At 44.1% G+C, this 20,329-nt stretch overlaps 1 protein-coding gene across 1 annotated transcript in view; it reads right to left on the reverse strand.

Moving 5' to 3' along the window:
- PEX14 (peroxisomal biogenesis factor 14) overlaps positions 1-20,329 on the reverse strand; it is a 139,145-nt gene that overhangs the window by 23,544 nt on the left and 95,272 nt on the right. The window contains exon 4 of the mRNA XM_052653767.1: positions 5,896-6,024. Within this exon, the coding sequence (XP_052509727.1) occupies positions 5,896-6,024 (129 nt within the window). The remainder of the gene's footprint in view (positions 1-5,895; positions 6,025-20,329) is intronic.

Here is a 20,329-nt window from a genome sequence, read left to right on the forward strand (position 1 = left end):
TAGATCCACTCCCATCGCCCCCATCCCCACTTCTGAGTGCCTCCTGGGACCTGTCTCCTCCGTAAGGCCCGGCCTGAGACCAGCACCTGGGGGTTTCCTTTGTTCTTAAATCCCGAAAGCTCTTACCATTCACACCATACAAGATGGCATGGGTTAGCAATGCCTGTCCTCTACTTCCGCAGCTATTGGCCCGGAGGATGCAGGAAGCCTCAATGACTGGCTATCTGGGCAGCACACCCGGCCCCCCACCTTATGTTGAGGGCATCACCTGGCACTTTTCAATTCTCAAGCACATGTCCACCACCATTTATTCATTTAACAAGTGTTTCTAGAACACCTGCTAAGTCAGAGCCTCGGGCCATAGATTAAAAACAAAAAGAAAACCCTCTGAACACAAGGAACTCACAGCTTAATCAGGAGTGAGGAAACGTTTCAGGGCCATGTGGTGGCAAGCAGGGGACTGACAGAGGCAAGGGGCGCCCCATGCCTAGTCAGGATGGAGGCATTTGAAAGGGAGTCACACCTGCCCCATTCAGCACAACCCAAGGGTGTCGTCTCTAATTCCCCATGCAGCACCTGCTCAGATGGTATACATGATTTTAGTATCAGTCTAAGAATTATATGGTCAAAAGGGTAACACGGCCTCATGAATAATTAGATGGTGGATTTCCAAGTACGAAGTCTGTGTGATTTTGACTGTCCTCCGTCAGGGTGATGACCCGGCTGTCACCTTCTTCTTGAGTCATCTCTTCTGATACTCCCATCCCATGGTGCAGCCACTCTGACCATCACATGGGTTCCCGTCCATGTGGCTTTGCTTTAGCTTGGACGCTTGGGTCCATCCCGTCTAGTCAGGGCAGCCATCCATGCCCCAGGTCCAGTTAGGCCCCTCCCACTCTCTGAAGAGCCCTTCACCTTGTCCGTCCCACCAGCCTCCCCTGGGCTGGCCTCACAGCTCTGCTGTGTTCCCCTAATTGCCTTTCCTACTGGACACAAGGGCTAGAGGGAGTGACCAGCCAGGCCTCAATCGTCCCATCCCCAGGGTCCCACACAACACCTGGCACACAGCAGGCATTTGACAGTAAATGCTCGCTCAGGGACCCAGGACAATCAAGGCTAAGTTTCTGTTACTAAACAGGCCAGCGGGAAAACAGACTGAGGAAGAACACACTTTCTCTCTCAGGAGTCCTAATGAAATGTCAAAGCCTTCACCAACCTCAGACATTTACATCCTATTTTAAGAAGATACAACTGAAGCTGTAGGGCAGTCTTTAAAAAGCCTAAACTGTTTATCAAAGACAGCAGGTGGGGGATGGAGGATACTTAAGCCTAAGAGAAATTATTATCGTATAAAATTTACACTGATTGTGCCTGTATCTCAAAGCTACCTTGATTCTTGTCTCTTTGGGAGGAAAGAAGAAAAGTCTGCTTAGAATGAATGAATCAATCAGGCGTTTATCAGGACTTAACCTTTGGGATGCTGTTAGGCTCTGCACAGACACATACACTGACTCCTGCTTTGAAGCTGAACAAAAAGAAACCAAACTGAGAAGAGAGAATGTTAGTGTTCCCCTCGCATCCTGATCTGACTTCTCCGGAGCACATCCCGACTTCCTTTCAAGCCCTGACAACACTGGCTTATTCTCACACCAGGTGACACCAAGCTTCCCCTCGGTGTCAGCCTCCCACCACTTCCACAAAGCCTTCTCCGACTTCTCGAGCCCACATTAATTTTTCTCTTTTCTGTATTCCTGTGGAGTTTATTGTCTGTATAATTAATTTTGGCATTAAATCACAATGTCTTATATTATTATCTTTTTCTTAAGAGTTTATCTTATCTCTCTCAGAGAGCCTGTAAGAATCTTAAAGATCATGTTTTTAATCTCTCATGACACTGTACTGAGCTTACAGTTGTTGCTGCTGTTTAGTCCCTCAGTCATGTCCGACTCTCTGCGACACCAGATGCCTCTGTCCATGGGGTTTCCCAGGCAAGAATACTGGAGTGGGTTGCCATTTCCTTCTCCAGGGGATCTTCCCCACCTGGGGTCAAACTTGTGTCTTCTGCACTGCAGGCAGATACTTTACCGCTGAGCCACTGGGGAAGCGCTTCTCGTCTGTGATCTACTGTAAATCTTTCTCCGTTCAGTTCAGTTCGGTCGCTCAGTCGTGTCCGACTCTTTGCCACCCCGTGAATCGCAGCATGCCAGGCCTCCCTGTCCATCACCAACTCCCAGAGTTCACTCAAACTCACGTCTGTTGAGTCGGTGATGCCATCCAGCCATCTCATCCTCGGTCGTCCCCTTTTCCTCCTGCCCCCAATCCCTCCCAGCATCAGAGTCTTTTCCAATGAGTCAACTCTTCACATGAGGTGGCCAAAGTACTGGAGTTTCAGCTTTAGCATCATTCCTTCCAAAGAACACCCAGGGCTGATCTCCTTTAGAATGGACTGGTTGGACCTCCTTGCAGTCCAAGGGACTCTCAAGAGTCTTCTCCAACACCACAGTTCAAAAGCATTAATTCTTCAGCGCTCAGCCTTCTTCACAGTCCAACTCTCACATCCACACATGACCACTGGAAAAACCATAGCCTTGACTAGACGGACCTTAGTCGGCAAAGTAATGTCTCTGCTTTTCAATATGCTACGTAGGTTGGTCATAACTCTTCTTTCCCAGGAGTAAGCGTCTTTTAATTTCATGGCTGCAGTCACCATCTGCAGTGATTTTGGAGCCCCCCAAAATAAAGTTTGACACTGTTACCACTGTTTCCCCATCTATTTCCCATGAAGTGATGTAAATCTTTCGACTTGTGCTCAGAACCAACTCCATATTCTTTTCCAACTTTCCCAGGAAACATATACTATTATTTCATTTTCCTTGTACATTCAAACTTCCCCCCCTCTCAAATAGTCTCCCAATGTCTTTTAAATACACTCAAGAGTCTCACCATAGGTGCTTCATAAACACTGGCGACCTGAACTGGTCCCAATCTGGTCTCCATGTTCTCTTTGCTGATACTGGCATTTGCTAACACCTCAAAGTCAACCACAGATATCAAAAGAGGAACTGAGTGGGACACTTGCCACCAAGCGGGAGGCTGGGCAAGAGGTGACGATCTGTGAGCACTGGGCTCCCAGGGGTGGTCTTGGAAAAACCACCCTCCCCCAGACGTGAGCGTTTTGGGGCTGAGCCCAGAAAATCCTATTTTCTAGGCTTGGGCTCAAAGATGGAATGTCCTTAAAAAGCCAAGAAATGGGAAGGAAAGGCTGCTCAAGCTCCAGATGTAAAATCGGCAGGAACACACATGAATGGAGACCATAAATCCCTCCCAGGACTCAGACAATGCCTTGGTGATAAGCATGCAGACTGCACACCTAGTTCAGCAACTCCCCTGAGTTTGCTTGTAATTAAGGGGGTTAGAAAGGTAAAAAAAATATATAAACCCAATTAATCATTTAAATATTTAAAGTCAGATTTTTTTCCTGACTCCAGGATTAGTATATTTCATAACGCCAACAGCAGACAGCCTGGGTTTTTACTGGGGTTCATTTTAGAGCATGTTTAAACTAGTCAGATTGAGTGATGCTTCCAGCAACTAATCGCATGTCAAATAAAAGATATTTTATGTAATAAATTACCGCTACAAGTAATTCAAATGTCATTTATCAGTTTTATTATCAGTCAGGCAAAGTCTTGTTTCTCTATATTAATCAAAATCAAGCTTTTTTTTTTTTTTTTTGGAGCAGTTTTGACACCTCTTGGCAAAAGTACAGAAGTGGAGAGGGAGAGTCACCCCCGAGCTGAGAGGAGCACGGTAACGGTACAAGAAGAGTGAAGCTCGACACTGACAACTAAAAACTCCAGGTATTTAAAATTACCATTACCATTGTTTTTATACTAGTGTCAAAGTAGGAAGGAGTCTGTCTCTAAGAAGATGTATTTTATTTTTAGGGCTGGGAGACTCTTAAAAATACTCCTACCTAAATACCTAAATGGAGCAATGCTTTTTCTCAGAGAGATCTGGGCAGGAGAGTGACTGAAATGACTGAATGGCACCCCCCACCCCCATTCTTCTGCCCTCTCAGAGAGGCGATCGTTTTAACCCTTTGTGCCCACTGAAAGTAGGCAAACGTATGATGTTTTAGGCCAATGCTGTGACTCACAGAATAATCTGTTCTGAGCAAGAAGTTACCAAGTAGCCAGGAGACCGGCTCAGTATTAAGTCACGAAGGGAACAGCTGGAACAGAACAGATGTGCATCTTAGAGAATTCTGCACCCCAGCTGCCACTACCCATCCTCAACGAATCCCACCAAACCCTGGGCCCAGGGACACAACTGGAGAAAAAGTGCAGAGATTCAGCCTTTGATTTAAAAGAAACATGGAGTGTGCATGCAGTGACCCAAGGCAACACAATGGATCAACAAGAACGTCAGCCAGAAGAATGGAGTCCCAGGCTGGTGAGTGCACCCCACTGGCTCGGAGGCCCCGGGACAAGGCTCGGCACCTGCACTGGCTCTCTGGTCTGAGCAGGACCAGGCGACCAAAGATGAGACCAACTGGAGTTCCTGGCACCTGGCCTCACTGCCCAGGCTTATCCAGGGATCAAAGGAAAGGCAACGTCTAAATGAGACCTGTAACACACAAAGCAGATTCTAACCCGCTGCCTGGCCCCTGTCCTGTCTATATGGATGACTGCACCTTCCTGTCTATGGGAAAGACGGCAAAGTGGGGCCCAGAAGGTGGTTCCAGGTCATGTGGTGGGGGTCAAAACGAGTCTGGCATTTGAAATTGTGCATTTTAAAATTGGATATCTAACGCTTTCAAAGCATGTTTTGAAAAAATTAAAACTTCTGAGATAGAAAATTATTGAAGAGGCATTTTGAAAGACAGCAAATCCAAGGCTGAGGTCTTCACACAAAACTGAGCAATTTTCCATTGATTTGGAGTCAATTTTAACCTTTCTAGATTTTTCATAAGTGACTTAAAGATGGGGTTCTGCCTCTATTTTGGAAGCGTACATTTATTACTGGCTTAAAGAATCTTTATTCCTAAAAACATTTTTCATTTAACAACAACAAAGACCTCTCATGGGTCATGTTCTCATGTAACAGTTAAAAGTTGCATTCAAAAAGGACCTTCACATTTAATCTGAAATTCTCTCACAGACTGCCACTATATAAATACATGTGGTATAGCCAGGACAAGGAAGGAAGGAAGGAAGAAGAGGGGTGGGGTGTGGAGGGCTAGCTTAAACCTACTAATATTAACTTTTAAAAGATAAAACTAGGAGACAAATTATTTCAGTGACCAAACAAGAATGTATCCATGAATTAGATGTTTATGTTCTTATTAGCAAAACAGTAACATGGGCTTCCCTAGTGGCTGAGATGGTAAAGAATCTGCCTGCAATGCAGGAGATCTGGGTTCGATCCCTGTGTCCAGAAGACTCCCTGGAGAAGGCAATGGCAACCAATTTCAGTATTTTTGCCTGGAAAATCCCATAGATAGAGGAGCCTGGTGAGCTATAGCCCATGGGGTGAAAAAAGAGTCAGACACTATTGAGCAACTAACACTTCAACATGCAAAATGAACTAATATAAGAAAATGAAAACAGAACCAATAAATACTTTTATAGATTCTTGCTCAAAACCAAAATACTTGAAACAAAACAAGAAACTCATTTATTCTTGTCTCTTGTGTCTTAAACCTTTGTCACATACTTAAAAGTTTATCTAAAAGAGGACTGGGTGTGTCACACTCTAGAAAAACCCAAGAGCCATCTCCTACACCCAGTCTCCCCTGGCTTGCTGAGTCTGACAGACGTGAAGCACTACCCTTTGGCCAGAGTTCTTGAATCCCAGTCAAGGTTAAAGCAGGAGCTTGAATAGGTGACTTACTGTATGGCTGCGAAATGAGGTGAGGGGGCTGGACAGGAACCACCTGTGTGGCTGGGCCCAAGGACGTAGGCTCATCGGCAGCCGTGCCTGACTGCTGGAAAGCCAAATCGATCTCTTCATCTGTCAGCCCTGGGGGAGAAGAGGACATAATTGCAGGTGAGTGCCTTTTGCCACTGTCCATGGCTGCAACAAAATCTTCATTTGAGAAAAGACCTTGGAGTCACAGGACGCCTAGCATCCTGTTAAGTTGCTTCCCCGATTTCGGATTCTCCGAAACCTCTCTCGGCTGCAATTTAACCTTAAGCGACAGAATATTAGCCTCAACACTGCTTCCAAATGTGGCTCATTCAATTTCCTTAATTTATCCTTGAGTTTATTGCTGCTTTTGAAGTCGCTCCGTACTGCAATTCTCCATTCTTCCCCCGAAAACAGATACCATCAACTGCAAATGTGGCTCATTTTAATCTGTAATGGTGTTAAAAAAAGAGGGGAAAAAACTAACAATAATGCATGAAAACAGACAGGGAAACAAAAAACTAATTATTGGGTGAGACGACTAATTAGTCTAGATCGTTTCTGAAGACGGGAATAATTTGCTTTATTTTATGACAAATGCAGAAATAAAAAGAAAAATCAGGACTGACTGTGATTAGTATGAATGGGATATAGAATGTAAAGAAGAAAATAAAACAAGAAAACAGATCAAAACAAGGCCAGGCCCAAACTTTCAGATGATTATTACTCTAGCCTATCACAGGCTGCCTATATCGCCTTTGGCTAGTTTTTCTTTCTCCTTTAAAAAAAAAAAAATCCTCCCAACACTCTACACCACAGTGCACTTGGGACATGAGGAAATAGCAGGGCGCCATCTGCAGTGGCTATGACACGTGGGAGGATTTGCCCATGGAAGAATAAGAGGCAACTGAAAAACCCATGAAGACCACATGTCCAGTGGGCGCACAGCTGGGATATTTCAACAGGTCGGAGGCAGACGGGGGATGCTGGCTCTCGGGGAAGAGACAAGGGCCCCAACCGATTGATCGAAAGCTTCAGGATGGTCAAGAGCGGCACACAGGTGTGACATTGTTCCACAGGGCAGCCAGGGAAGCGATTCTGCACACAGAGGTACTCCAGGCGCTAACAGTGGGAGAAGCAGGTGGGAGGCCACTGCTAGTCTGCAAAGCACTCTGGCTGTTTTGGGAATGCCGGCATCCAGCCCAGCCGCCACACAGAGCTTTTAAACTCGAGCTGATAGTGCGTCCACATCTGCTCAGCAGCTCCCCATTAGAGGCCCTCAGCATGGTCTATCTGCCCCTGGGGGTAGATGAAGTACAAGGAGGTTCTAAGGATCAGCATCTTCCAAAGTGTGAGGCCTCGCGCTCTGTGCCAAGGGGCTAATAGCTGGAGCATATTAATGCTCAAGCGCTGCCCAAGCTCAGCGCTGCCCTGCACCATGCTGGCAAGTGAGCTGGCTGCAGCTGCCCCTCAAACTCCTCACGCCCCACCACAAGTGGTCAAAGGAGAATACCTGGACGACTCTAAATCGCCCTGGGCCTTCTCTCCTCTCTGCACTGAGCACTTGAGGTTCCTCCCCATTTAACACTGCGTCTCCTGTCCTCTTTACCCTGGCACACCAGCCAGTATGGGCAAGGCCACTCCTCCACGGTGTCTCAGTTCTGCTGGGTCCCCCAAGTAAGTGCAGAGTCCTCTCAATAGGCTGACATCAGGGGCAGAAGAGAGGCTGGCAGGTGGCAAAGGAACCATTCACTGGCGCTTATTGTTGTTCACTCAGTTGTGTCTGACTCTTTGCAACCCCATGGACTGTATATAGCCTGCCAGGCTCCACGGGCTCCTCTGCCCATGGACTTTTCCAGGCAAGAATGCTGGAGTGGGTTGCCATTCCCTTCTCCAGGGGCTCTTTCAGACCCAGGGATCAAACCTGGGTCTTCTGCATTAAGGACAGATTCTTTACTGTCTGAGCCACCAGGGAAGGCCATGGCGCCCTCAAATACAAGAGTTAAATTTGAGTATGTGGGGCCAAGCGGGGGACGTTCCTCCTCCCTAAGGCCCGTTTGTTGCAAAAAGTCTGTTTTTCTGTGTGGCAGTCTCCCAAGGACAGGGGCAGGGCAGATAGACGAGCTGGGCAAACAGAGAACATGCTTCCCCAAGCGAGCACCTCCTGGGCTCCAGCCCGGGTGCTGACTGCCTGTCTGTCCTTCCAGCTAGTAGGGGTGCCCCATTCCGAGTTCTAGTAGGAAGGGCATGGCTTCACTCCCATCATCAGTGGTTTCACCTCCATTATCAGCCATGAGAGGAGACAGGGCGCCTGCGGCATCAGCACGAGTGGCTGGTCACTGGCTCACAACGGGACTTTATAAACCTGGTGGTTCGCGAGCCCTGTCAGTCGCTGGCTGCAAATGAGGGTAATTCTCCCAAAAGGAGCATTCGGTTGCATTCTCATTTTCCCTTTCGGCTCTTTCAAATTTAAACAAGTACGATAATGTTTAGCACTGGGGAAATATACGGCTGTGCTGTGGTGCTGGGAGCTGGGGCCGGTTAAAGGGACAGGACTCCCTGCCAGTGGTCCTGCCCTCTGGCCTGGAGCTCTGACGAAGTCTATTTTCCTAATAAAACGTGTTCCCTGCATTATTGCAGCCAAGCCCAAAAGAGTGGCCACGGCTTAAAGGGCATCAGCACTTCCTTCCAAGCTCTTGTTTCAGAGAGACCTTATCATGTGATGCGTCACATTTACATTGGCTGGAGTTCTGATATCCCCAGTTCTCCAGAGAAACAGGATTTTGAGTTAAGTTACAGAAAATGAATTTTTTTTCTTCTTCTTTGTTTTTTTTTTTTTTAAAGAGAAGCATTTTGACAATCTCAATGAACAATATAATTTCAGAGCTGGGCCATCATACGAACCATCGACCTTATTTGACAGATTTAAAAAACAAAAACAAAAGAACTGAGGCTGAAGGAGGGTGAAAACTATGCCTCGAATCCTAGTAGTAAAAGCCTGGTTATGGCAGATGAAACCCCAGGCTCTCCGTCTCCAGCCTGGTGACTTCCCATGATGGCACAGAGTTATAGCACATCAAAAGGCAGACTCCAAAATGATGCCTGAAGCCTTCAATCTTGTTAAACTATGAGGACTGACCTATCTTCCCCCACTCCCCTCACCAGTAGTCACTAAGTTGTGCCCAACTCTCTTGAGACCCCAGGGACTGCAGCATGCCAGGTTCCTCTGTCCTCCACTATCTCCCAGAGTTCTCTCAAATTCACGTCCATTGAGTCGGTCATGCCATTCAACCATCTCATCCTCTGCCGCCCGCTTCTCCACCTGCTCTCAATCTTTCCCAGCATCAGGGTCAGGTAATAGCCAATGAATGCAGCTATACCAAAATGACACGGGAACTTAATGCCTGGATCTTACTTGCAAATGTCACCTGGACAATTTTTTGAACACCACCAAGTGACAAGGGTAGAGCGACCTCATCTCCTCATATTCTAATCAAATAAATCCAAGGCCTCTCACAGGCTGGTGCCTACACTTCCCTTAGTGCCTTTCCTCTGGAGTGTCTGCCAGCTTAGGGAAGACTGACTCTATAGAACTCAAGTGATTCATCAGGGACTCACAGAGCTGGAGGTGAGGTGGAGTGTTACTCCTCTCCGAACACAGCACTTACCTACCCTGTCACCAGCTCCTGGTGCTGAAAGGACCCTGCCCTTACGAATGGATGGGGCATTGCCCAGGGGCCACACAGAAGACATCCGGGTTTCCACCCACCCTCACTGAGACAAACAGTGGAGAGATTAGATAGAGACCTTGCAGAATCCAAAAGGTTAAAAGGAATAATAAAGGAAACCGCCAATTGTAAATGAATTATATTCGGCTCTGAAAGCTGAGGCACAGGCTATATTATAAAAGGCATCTCTTTGCGTTGTTTACCATCACCCTGACTAATGCAGACCTTTTTTTTTTGTTTTAAATAATCTCATGCAAATTAGACACACACACTTCCTTCCAGTTGATTGCTATCTGCAAGGAGTAATCTAACTGCAGAGGGACTGAGCAAGGGCTGAGCAGAGCAGACAGGAGAAAAGGGTGTCGTTGTCCTGTGGCAGGCAGACCTCCTCCACCGCCACCCCACCTCAAGTCATCCTTTAGCTGCTGCCTTTGGAAGAAATCACCAATTTTAGGAAAGTCTGTTTCCTTTCAGCTGGGGTGTCAATGACATGACCTAATATCGTTAGCACTTTGCATTTTGATGCTCTCTCAGGGTCTTCACCTCTGCTACCTAGCGATTTGAGGAGCTACCAGCTCCTCCCTCAGTCTGTGACATGACAATTAAACTTTGTTATTGACGGACAGCAAAACTAAGAGCAAAACTATCCCATCCCCTCGCTAGCTTTACTTAAGAGGAGGAGCAAGGGACACGAGGGGACTTGTCCAAGGTGAGCAGGCAGAGCGGGATGCCCGCCTCTTGTCATTTCACCTTTAAGACCCCAGCTGCCTGATCTGCAAAACTGCACTGAATTCAGAGGGAGCCTCTCTCGGATGAAGAGGAGGAGGGAGAGAGGACTTCTAGTCCTCTCGGGTTCGGTTCTCTGGAATCTACCTCCCTAAACGGTTCCCTTTCCCCGTGTAGACGCTGTGCAGGGACTTCTCTTCCAAAACGTTCTGCAGGGTGGAATTCTTTTAAAAGGACAGAACAAGCAAGCTACATTCTGCTGATTAATAAAGCTGCAGCAACTGAAGTCAATGGCCTCAGGGCTGCCACACCTGCTTATTTTTATCCCTTAGAAGATAAACAAAATTGTTTAAAGGTTTCTATTAAAATGCAAACAAAACCAAACCAGACTTTGTCAGAATAAGGATCTGCTGGGCACTGCCTGGCTCCATGCAGGGGAAGCAGAGAGACAAGAGGACAGCAGACAGCACTGTTCTCTGTATCCTCAGGTCAAACAACCACCGGGACAGCAGGGGTAGGGAATAGTTGGGAAATAAGCAAGGTGATGAACGCCCGACAGCACCATTCGGCCCAGCTCGAGTTTTGTAATAAAAATGTGGAGTCTGAAGGGGATCAGGGAACAGGGCCAGGGGTCCAGTGGCCATGGGCAGCAGTTATGGGCTGGCCACTCGGCTGTCTTCCTCCCTCATCTCAGTCGTCTATTTACAGGACTTGGGAGATTCATCTAGGATGCGGGGAAACTGAACAGGGTCACCTCTCTCAGAACACAACTAGTTATCTACCCAGGCACACTCTGGGAGGAGATGAGGCAGAGAAGACAGCTGGCTAAAAATACTCCCCAAATTAAAAGAAAAATCAACTCTCTCAGAAAAGGTTAGGGGAGGAGACAGGGGGAAAAAGTATTTTTTTTTTTGTAATTTTATTAACATTTTGTTGGAATGGTGGAGTACAATAAGGACTCTCAGAGCCTCTAAAAGTCGTTGGATGACCTGTAGACCCCTATTTCCCAGTGCCTTGTATAAAATTGAATTTTTTAAACATAAATTACACGTAATGACGACACTGTAAAAACTAACAGTAATGGAAAGCTGTGCTGTATTTCATTAGCCTGTATTATTCCGTGCCACCTGATCCAGCCGGGCCTTGTTTATGAGTTAGTGTGTTAGCAGATGCCGATGGAAGCATTTGCTTCGACCTTGCTCTTCTCATTGGGGCATGAAATTACGACGGCAGCACCTTGATATTACAGCCATAAATACAGTAAACTGCAAATTTAAGCCAACGGCTCCTATTGTCTCTGAACATAAAGCTGATCGGTATTTATTTAAAAGGAGAACAAAAAAAATATTATATATCACCTTGTTTATGGGGCCTCCCCCACCCACTTTCTTATCCCCTCCCCCCAGCCCCCCAACCTGTCTAATTCACTTGGTTAAAATATTAAGCAAATAAGCCAAATGCTTTCTCCTCCGCTGATTAACTCTTCCCAAGCAGCAAAAAAACAGTTTTTAAGAAAACTAGTTTCAAACAGCATTACTCTGAATGGAAAGAGTTTTTATAAAAATTGTTCTGATGGTGGGGCCAGTCTCCACTCTTTTCATATTGATATGTAAATTCAAGAACAAGACACAACAGTGTCACCTCTCCTTAAATAAGCAAAGTTTAAACAACAGGAGGAAAAGTTGCTGAGGATGCCCTGAAATTGAATGTCCTCAGTATCCTTCTAAAAATCGTTAGGCAGAAATGCTATTTCAAAAAGCAGCAAAACAGTGCCTCCTGCCCCCTATGGAAAGAAAGAAAGATATCTAACCAAGAATATAATTCTCATCTCAACACAGACAGCCAGGGACCTCTCATTAAAACTTGCGCCAATTCCCTCCTTTATCCCAGTGAACCATAAAGACAATATATCCTTTAAATACATTAAATGTGCAAGAAAAATAAACACAAAGACAAAAGGACACTGGATATCACCCAGCCACGTCTCCAAGTATAAATCACTAAGTAAAAAGCCAGTGCAAAAGGTACTGCGCTGCTAGATCAGAGACTGAGGAGCCCACCAGGCTTGGTCCATCATCAGTCTAAGCAGAGAAGGCAGCTCTGCTTTCTTAATGTCCCTGAGAGAGGCTCTTTGTGCCGCTTAGAGAGGCAAAAGGGAAACAAAAACTCAGCCAAGTTCAGAGGCTTCAAAGGACTAGTGGTGGAAACGGCAGAACCCCAGAAGGCAAGCTCCACAACCACTGCCAGCTAATCAGGCAGAAGGGTCATTTCGGCGGTGGAACGAAACTCAAGTTCTGGGGAGCAGCTTTATTCCAGATCAGACAGGTTGGGGTCCTAAGAGCCAGAGCCCAGCACCATTGATGAGATGGCCAAATCAACCAAGATCAAAAGTTTCTGCACATTTACTTTTGTTACATTACTCTACAAGGTGGACGGATTCCCTTGGAGCCCTAAATTATTTCACCACACCAGTCACTGAGCTTAAGCTCCTTCCGCATAAGGAGGAAACTTCCCTATAAAATTTATTGAGCTTCTCTGGGGAGTAGTATAACTGGTGAACAAGACAGACGTGAGCTGCCCCTCTGTGTAACACAAATTGAGATCTCTCGTATGAAAGACTGGGAGGGTTTCCAATCAGCATCTATGATGTCTATTTTTAGATCCAGCCTCTAAAGGCTTTGCCTTTTTTTCCTCTTAATCCCTCTCTGCTAAATTAAAAACAAAAACAGGGGTTGCTTCTCATATATGATCATCAATTCCAAAGCCCGACAAACATTGCTGCTGGCTGTGCTGGACAGCAGTGTCTAACCCTGCAGGTTCCTGGCAACAGGCTAGGAAGCCAGCCCTTCCCACTGTGCAGCGAACAAGTCCTGGGGAGGAACTACATCTTAAGGACTGAGGAGCATGAATATCAGAGATCACTGTTACTTGAACGCCGAAGGCCAAGGAAGCCAGGTGTATGTTTGTGCATAGATAGGAAAGCCAAGTTAATAAACACCTTTAACCATCCGACTCTTCCACTCCTTTTAAAAGAGGAAGTGAAGTTTGTTTAAAGAAAAAGAAAACTTCACCTTTGACGACCAAAGTAATTTAGATCTGGAAGAAAAGTTGAAGTTCATCTAACCTGTTCTTTTTCTTTTCCTTTCCTTCTGTTTTACAGGTGGAGAGAACAGAGCAGGGAGAGGGGGCACTGACTGACAGCCATGGTGAGACCCAGGGCAGAACCAGATGCCTAACACAGCGCTCTTCTTACCACCCTGGAGGGGTGGAGCAAGTGCAGCCTGACCTGCCTGCTCCCCACTCTGCTACCTGACACAGTGCATTTTAAACAAGCAAACTCTTAGAACCAACCGACTCAAAGACGAGGAAAAACAAAAAGGATAAATGGAACATGGGGAAAACTAGATGAAGGGTGCATGGAACCTCTATGTTTAAAAAAAAAAAGAACAGAAGTATGCACACACACAAACACATCTGTTTAGTCATGTGTATAAGCATAAAATAAAGATGGATGAGAAACAGGTAATGTTGGTCCCAGGTAGAGAGGAGACTAGCTGGGGACATAGACTGAAGGCCTTTTCACTGTATATTCTTATGAACTGTGTTCCATGAGAACAAATTTCTGACTCAAAAGAATAAATTAATTTTTAAGAACAAAGAAAATATTTGGAGGGAAAAAGGAAACTTAACTGTGAACAAAATCACTTGGAATGATTATCCCCATTTTCTGGAAGAGAAAAGCCAAGGAAGAAGAAGGTGCAGAGATGTGCCCAGAAGCTCAGATTAGAATGACAGTCACAACATCCAATTTCTTGCATAACCCATTGAGGCCGTAACGCCAGCAGTCAAGTACAAGGTGGCTTTCTTTTTTTTTTTAATTGTATTTTTTGAAAGGCAGGCATCTGTTCTATTTTGACACATCCTGGCTGCCCAAATGTTTCTTTCAGCTCTAAATATTTGCTTCACCAATGGAAATGTTTCCATCTCTGCAACAAAACAAACATTTGCTTTGGGATGGGAGGGATAGCCATACGCTGTTTCATATGTTACTCGAAACAGTCTGACTTGGGAAACAATTGTACTGCGGGGCGCAAACCAAGGTGGAGATTTTTGTTCCTTAAAGAAAACCCTGTCACAAGAGTTCCATGCACCAAGGGTACACTCTGTTACTCAGCTGAATGCTACAAAAGTTCAATGTTCACCTGGGGTTTTCTTTTACATCTTGAATCATAAACATATGATCAGAAAGGTTTGTTATTTACCATTCAACTTGCTTCCTAGAGTTTTAAATTACCATGCAGCTACCAGATTTTTTAAAGTCCTCATACTAATCTGATATGAACACATTAAAACATGTTATGTTCTAATGGGTCAATACATTACTTTGTCACCACCTACTTGTGTAGCTCAAATGAATCTGGTATTGGTTGCTACTGTCAACGTTATTAGTGCAGTTCTACACTACATTATTAGTGTAGTTCATTATTAGTGAAAAATATTAAGTACTCAACCATAAGTGACTTAGCGCGCACACACACACACACTCAACCATATCCATGAATATTTGAGTGTTTACTTTCCTAGGCAATGTGTGAGAGTGGTGACCTCACCTTTCCTACCTGTGAAATGGCAGCTTTCCTCTTCCCCCCAATTCTTACATTGGATGAGTATTTTGGCTGTCTCCTATCTATAATATTATAATATATAGACAGATGACATTTAATATACAGTTACATCTACCTATTGATAAAGATAGTACTTCAACTACAGAAAACATGGAAAATAAAAGTATATCAATCAATATACTGCTAAAATTATTAAGACTGAGTTTTTTCAAATTAAAAATGACCTTTGTTGCATGAGAATACCCAAAGCTGGCAAGGGTGCTACGGAAGAGCAAACCGACCAGTTCTTGGAAGACTACTCAGCACTCTATCCCAAGAGTATTTAAAAATATTCACAACCTTTGACAACTATTTTACTCCTAAGAAATAATAAAATAATGTAGTATTAGACTAATATACAAAGGTGGCTTGTTGCCATTTTTGAATAATAACCAAAAATTTAAACAACATAAATGCCCAAAGAGGAATGATTAGGCAAATTATCACACATTTGAGTAATGTAATACTATTCAAACGTTCACAGCCATATGAACAATTTGTGATGGCATGAGAAAATGCTTTTGATACATTAAGACATAAAAAAACAGATGTTACATTCATAGCATGAGACGATTACATTTTTTAAAAGTACGAAAGGAAGCAGTGTTGCATCACTTTTAACTTAATCTGAATTCAACTTATCTCTGTTCTGAAGGAAGGAGGGAAGGAAAAATTACATTACCATCAACAGTATAGAGAGGCGCACCCCTTCATTCAACAAGTGTTGAGTCTTCAAGTGAACAAGAGACAGGAGGTCTGAATTTACTATCCATTCATCAGTTCATTCCCACACCCGGGGGCCTGAGCACCGTGCTGCAAGGTGTTCTCCCCCATAAAACCTGGGACCCCTATGCGAAACCAATCATATCATCTGCTGTTAAACCAAAGATCTGTTTCACTGCGAAGAAAAACGAGGCTGTACCAGATCTACTGAAAGGTAAGACACCAGTCTCCTGCATCACATCTTTCTAAGGGATTTTGAACAATTATTTTGAAAATTATTATTTAATAGATATATTCTCATGTGTCTGTATATATGTGTTCAGTTGCTCAGTCCTATCAGACTCTGCAACCCTATGCCCTATAGCCTACCAGGCTCCTCTGTCCATAAACAATACTGGAGTGGGTTGCTATTTCCTTCTCCAGGGGATCGTCCTGATCCAGGGATCAAACCCATGTCCCCTGTGTCTCCTAACACTGGCAGGCGGATTCTTTACCACTGCACCCCCTGGGAAGCCCCAGCTATATCCCCATAGTCCAATTCGTATTCTAAAGATGCAAAAGGGCATATGAGAAGTTAAGTCTCCTTCCCACTCCTGCCACCAGACCAACTAGTTACCTCTTCCAGAGGCCACCACTACTACTAGTTTCTTATACACCTTCTATAGGCAGTCCATGAATATGAAATTGCTTTCATATATTCATATATTTTATATATAAGGAAATTCCCTGGTGGCTAGATGGTAAAGAATCCGCCTATGATGCAGGAGACATGGGTTCAATCCCTGAATTGGGAAGATCCCCTGGAGAAGGAAACAGCAACCCACTCTAGTATTCTTGCCCAGAGAATTTCATGAACAGAGGAGCCTGGCGGGCTGCAGTCCATGGGGCTGAAAAGAGTTGTGGACACGACTGAGCAACTATCACTTTCACTTTTTCTTATATTTCATGTTACACATGTATATGTTCTTGTTGTTCAGTTGCTCAGTTGTGTCCGACTCTTTGCAACCCCATGGACTACAGCACATCAGGCTTCCTTGTCCTTCGCCATCTCCTGGAGCTTTTTCAAACTCGTGTCCATTGAGTCAGTGATGCCATCCAACCATCTCATCCTCTGTTGTCCCCTTCTCCTTCTGCCCTCAATCTTTCCCAGCATCAGGGTCTTTTCTAATGACCCAGTTTTTCGCATCAGGTGGCCAGAGTATTGGAGTTTCAGCTTCAGCATCAGTCCCTCCAATGAATATTCAGGACTGATTTCCTTTAGGATTGACAGGTTTGATCTCCTTGTAGTCCAGGGGACTCTCAAGAGTCTTCTCCAACACCACAGTTCAAAAGTATCAATCTAAAGGGCTCAACCTTCTTTATGGTCCAACTCTCACATCCATACATGACTACATGCATATGTATATATTAATATTTATATTGACACATAATTATTCCTAATACAAATAATAGAATGTTACAAATACTGCTTTATACCTTGCTATGTTTCAGAGCACATTCCATACTGTCAGTATTGGTAGAGCCCTCCCACTCTATTTTAACGGCTATGAGGTATTCTGTCACATGGATGTACCATAACTTAACTTGCCCCTTAGTGAACTTTTACTGTTATAAACAAAGTCCCAATATAAGGCCTTGTACATTTGCAAGTATGTCCCTGGAAGTAGCCACTCCATTCTCCAGGGGATCTTCAGATACATGCAGTTCTAATTTTGATAAACACTGACAAACTGCCCTTCGCAGAGGTTATTTCCACTTACATTCCCAGCAGTGTGCACGTGTCTGTTTCCTACAACTTTGCCTATATGATCTTATCAAGGCCTTTTATCTTTGTCATTCTGAAAGGAAAAAAGATGGTCTCACTGTAGTTTTAAGTAAACATTTCTTCGCGTTCTATAAACGTACAGAAAAGCATGCAAATGTTACGTGTACAGCTTAATGAATTTTCACCCAGTGAGATGTCCAGGTAACTACCACTCAGATCAGAGCCAGAACAGCTTCAGGTGTGTTCCCCCTGCTCCCCCACAGCTGCCGCTTAACTTCTAATACCACTGGTTAAGGTCACTTATTTTTGAACTTTATATAAATGGAATAACACAGAAAGCATCCTTTTACAAAGGATTTCTTCCACTCAATATTATGCTTGAGAGATTCATCCTCCCCATTGCCCTCAGCCCTGGTTCATTCTAACTGCTACATACTAACTATTCTTATATAGGATAAGAATGAACCACAATTTATCTGTTTCCAGTTTTGAACAACAACAATCTAATTAGTACTGCTATCAAGATCCTTATACATATATTTCAGAGGGGAACGGCTGGACCATATGGGGTGTTTGTATTATCAGCTTTAACAGATGCTGCCAACAGTTTCCTAAGTGACTTGCAACTGACTCTTAGCAACTGACACTTAGGCCAAAAGTACATCCCACATGGAAGTTCTTAGTTTTTATCTCATTCTGATTTTAATTTCCATTTCTCTATCAATGAGGTTGAACATCTTTTTGTATATTTACTGTCTTTATTGGGAACAGTCTTTATATCTGTGTATGTATAATATTTATATAAAACTACATAAATATGGTATATTTATTTTTTAATTCATTCATTAATTAATTTTGGCTGCGCTGGGTCTTCATTGCTACGCATGGCCTTTCTCTAGCTGCTATCATTCATTGTGGTGTGCGGGCATCTCATTGCAGCGGCATCTCTTGTGCAGCAGCAGCTCTAGAGCACAGAACCATTTAGTTGTGGTACACGGGTTTAGTTGTTCCGCAGCATGTGGGATATTCCTGGACCAGGGATTGGACCTGAGTCCCCTGTACCGGCAGGCAGATTCCTATCCACTGTATCACAGGGAAGTCCATAAATATCGCATATTTACATATATGTAACGTGAAAATTTTGTTCATTGTGTTGCTACAATCCTGACTGTTTTGTTTGTTTATACCATCAATTATTGAGGGTAATCTTTTAAAACTCTCCATTATGGTAAGATTTGTCTAGTTCTCCTTTCAATCTGTCCGTTTTTGCTTTGTGCATATTGAAACTATGTTATTAGGGACAGATATACTTAGAATTGTTAGATCTTCCTGGTGGTGGGCCATTCTGAAATTTCTTTCTCACATGACTTTTAAGTCTATTGTGTCTGATATGTTCTGAATGTTGAGCCTTAAGCCAACTTTTTCACTCTCCTCTTTCACTTTCATCAAGAGGCTTTTTAGTTCCTCTTCACTTTCTGCCAGAAGGGTGGTGTCATCTGCATATCTGAGGTTACTGATATTTCTCCTGGCAATCATGATTCCAGCTTGTGCTTCTTCCAGATCAGCGTTTCTCATGATGTACTCTGCATATAAGTTAAATAAGCACGGTGACAATATACAGCCTTGAGGTACTCCTTTTCCTATTCGGAACCTGTCTGCTGTTCCATGTCCAGTTCTAACTGTTGCTTCCTGACCTGCATACAGGTTTCTCAAGAGGCAGGTCAGGTGGTCTGGTATTCCCATCTTTTTCAGAATTTTCCACAGTTTATTGTGATCCACACAAACGCTTTGGCATAGTCAATAAAGCAGATATAGATGTTTTTCTGAAACTCTTGCTTTTTCAATGATCCAGCCGATGTTGGCAATGTGATCTCTGGTTCCTCTGCCTTTTCTAAAACCAGCTTGAACATCTGGAAGTTCACAGTTCACGTATTGCTGAAGCCTGGCTTGGAGAATTTTGAGCATTACTTGACTAGCGTGTGAGATGAGTGCAATTGTGCGGTAGTTTGAGCATTCTTTGGCATTGCCTTTCTTTGGAATTGGAATGAAAACTGACCTTTTCCAGTCCTGTGGCCACTGCTGAGTTTTCCAAATTTGCTGGCATATTGAGTGCAGCACTTTCACAGCATCATCTTTCAGGATTTGAAACAGCTCAACTGGAATTCCATCACCTCCACTAGCTTTGTTCGTAGTGATGTTTCCTAAGGCCCACTTGACTTCACATTCCAGGATATCTGGCTCTAGGTGAGTGTGAGTGATCACACCATCATGATTATCTGGGTTGTGAAGTTCTTTTTTGTACAGTTCTTCTGTGTATTCTTGCCACCTCTTCTTAATATCTTCTGCTTCTGTTAGGTCCATACCATTTCTGTCCTTTATTGAGCCCATCTTTGCGTGAAATGTTCCCTTGGTATCTGTAACTGTCTTGAAGAGATCTCTAGTCTTTCCCATTCTATTGTTTTCCTCTATTTCTTTGCACTGATCTCTGAGGAAGGCTTTCTTATCTCTCCTTGCTATCTTTTGGAACTCTGTACTCAAAGGGGTATATCTTTCTTTTTCTCCTTTGCTTTTCACTTCTCTTCTTTTCACAGCTATCTGTAAGGCCTCCTCAGACAGCCATTTTACTTTTTTGCATTTCTTTTTCTTGGGGATGGTCTTCATTCCTGCCTCCTGTACAATGTCACGAACCTCCGTCCACAGTTCATCAGGCACTCTTATCAGATCTAGTCCCTTAAATCTAGTTTTCACTTCCACTGTACAGTCATAAGGGATTTGATTTAGGTCATACCTGAATAGTCTAGTGGTTTTCCCTA

Source organism: Budorcas taxicolor, chromosome 16, assembly GCF_023091745.1.
Source record: "Budorcas taxicolor isolate Tak-1 chromosome 16, Takin1.1, whole genome shotgun sequence".
NCBI classification, from domain to species: domain Eukaryota; kingdom Metazoa; phylum Chordata; class Mammalia; order Artiodactyla; family Bovidae; genus Budorcas; species Budorcas taxicolor.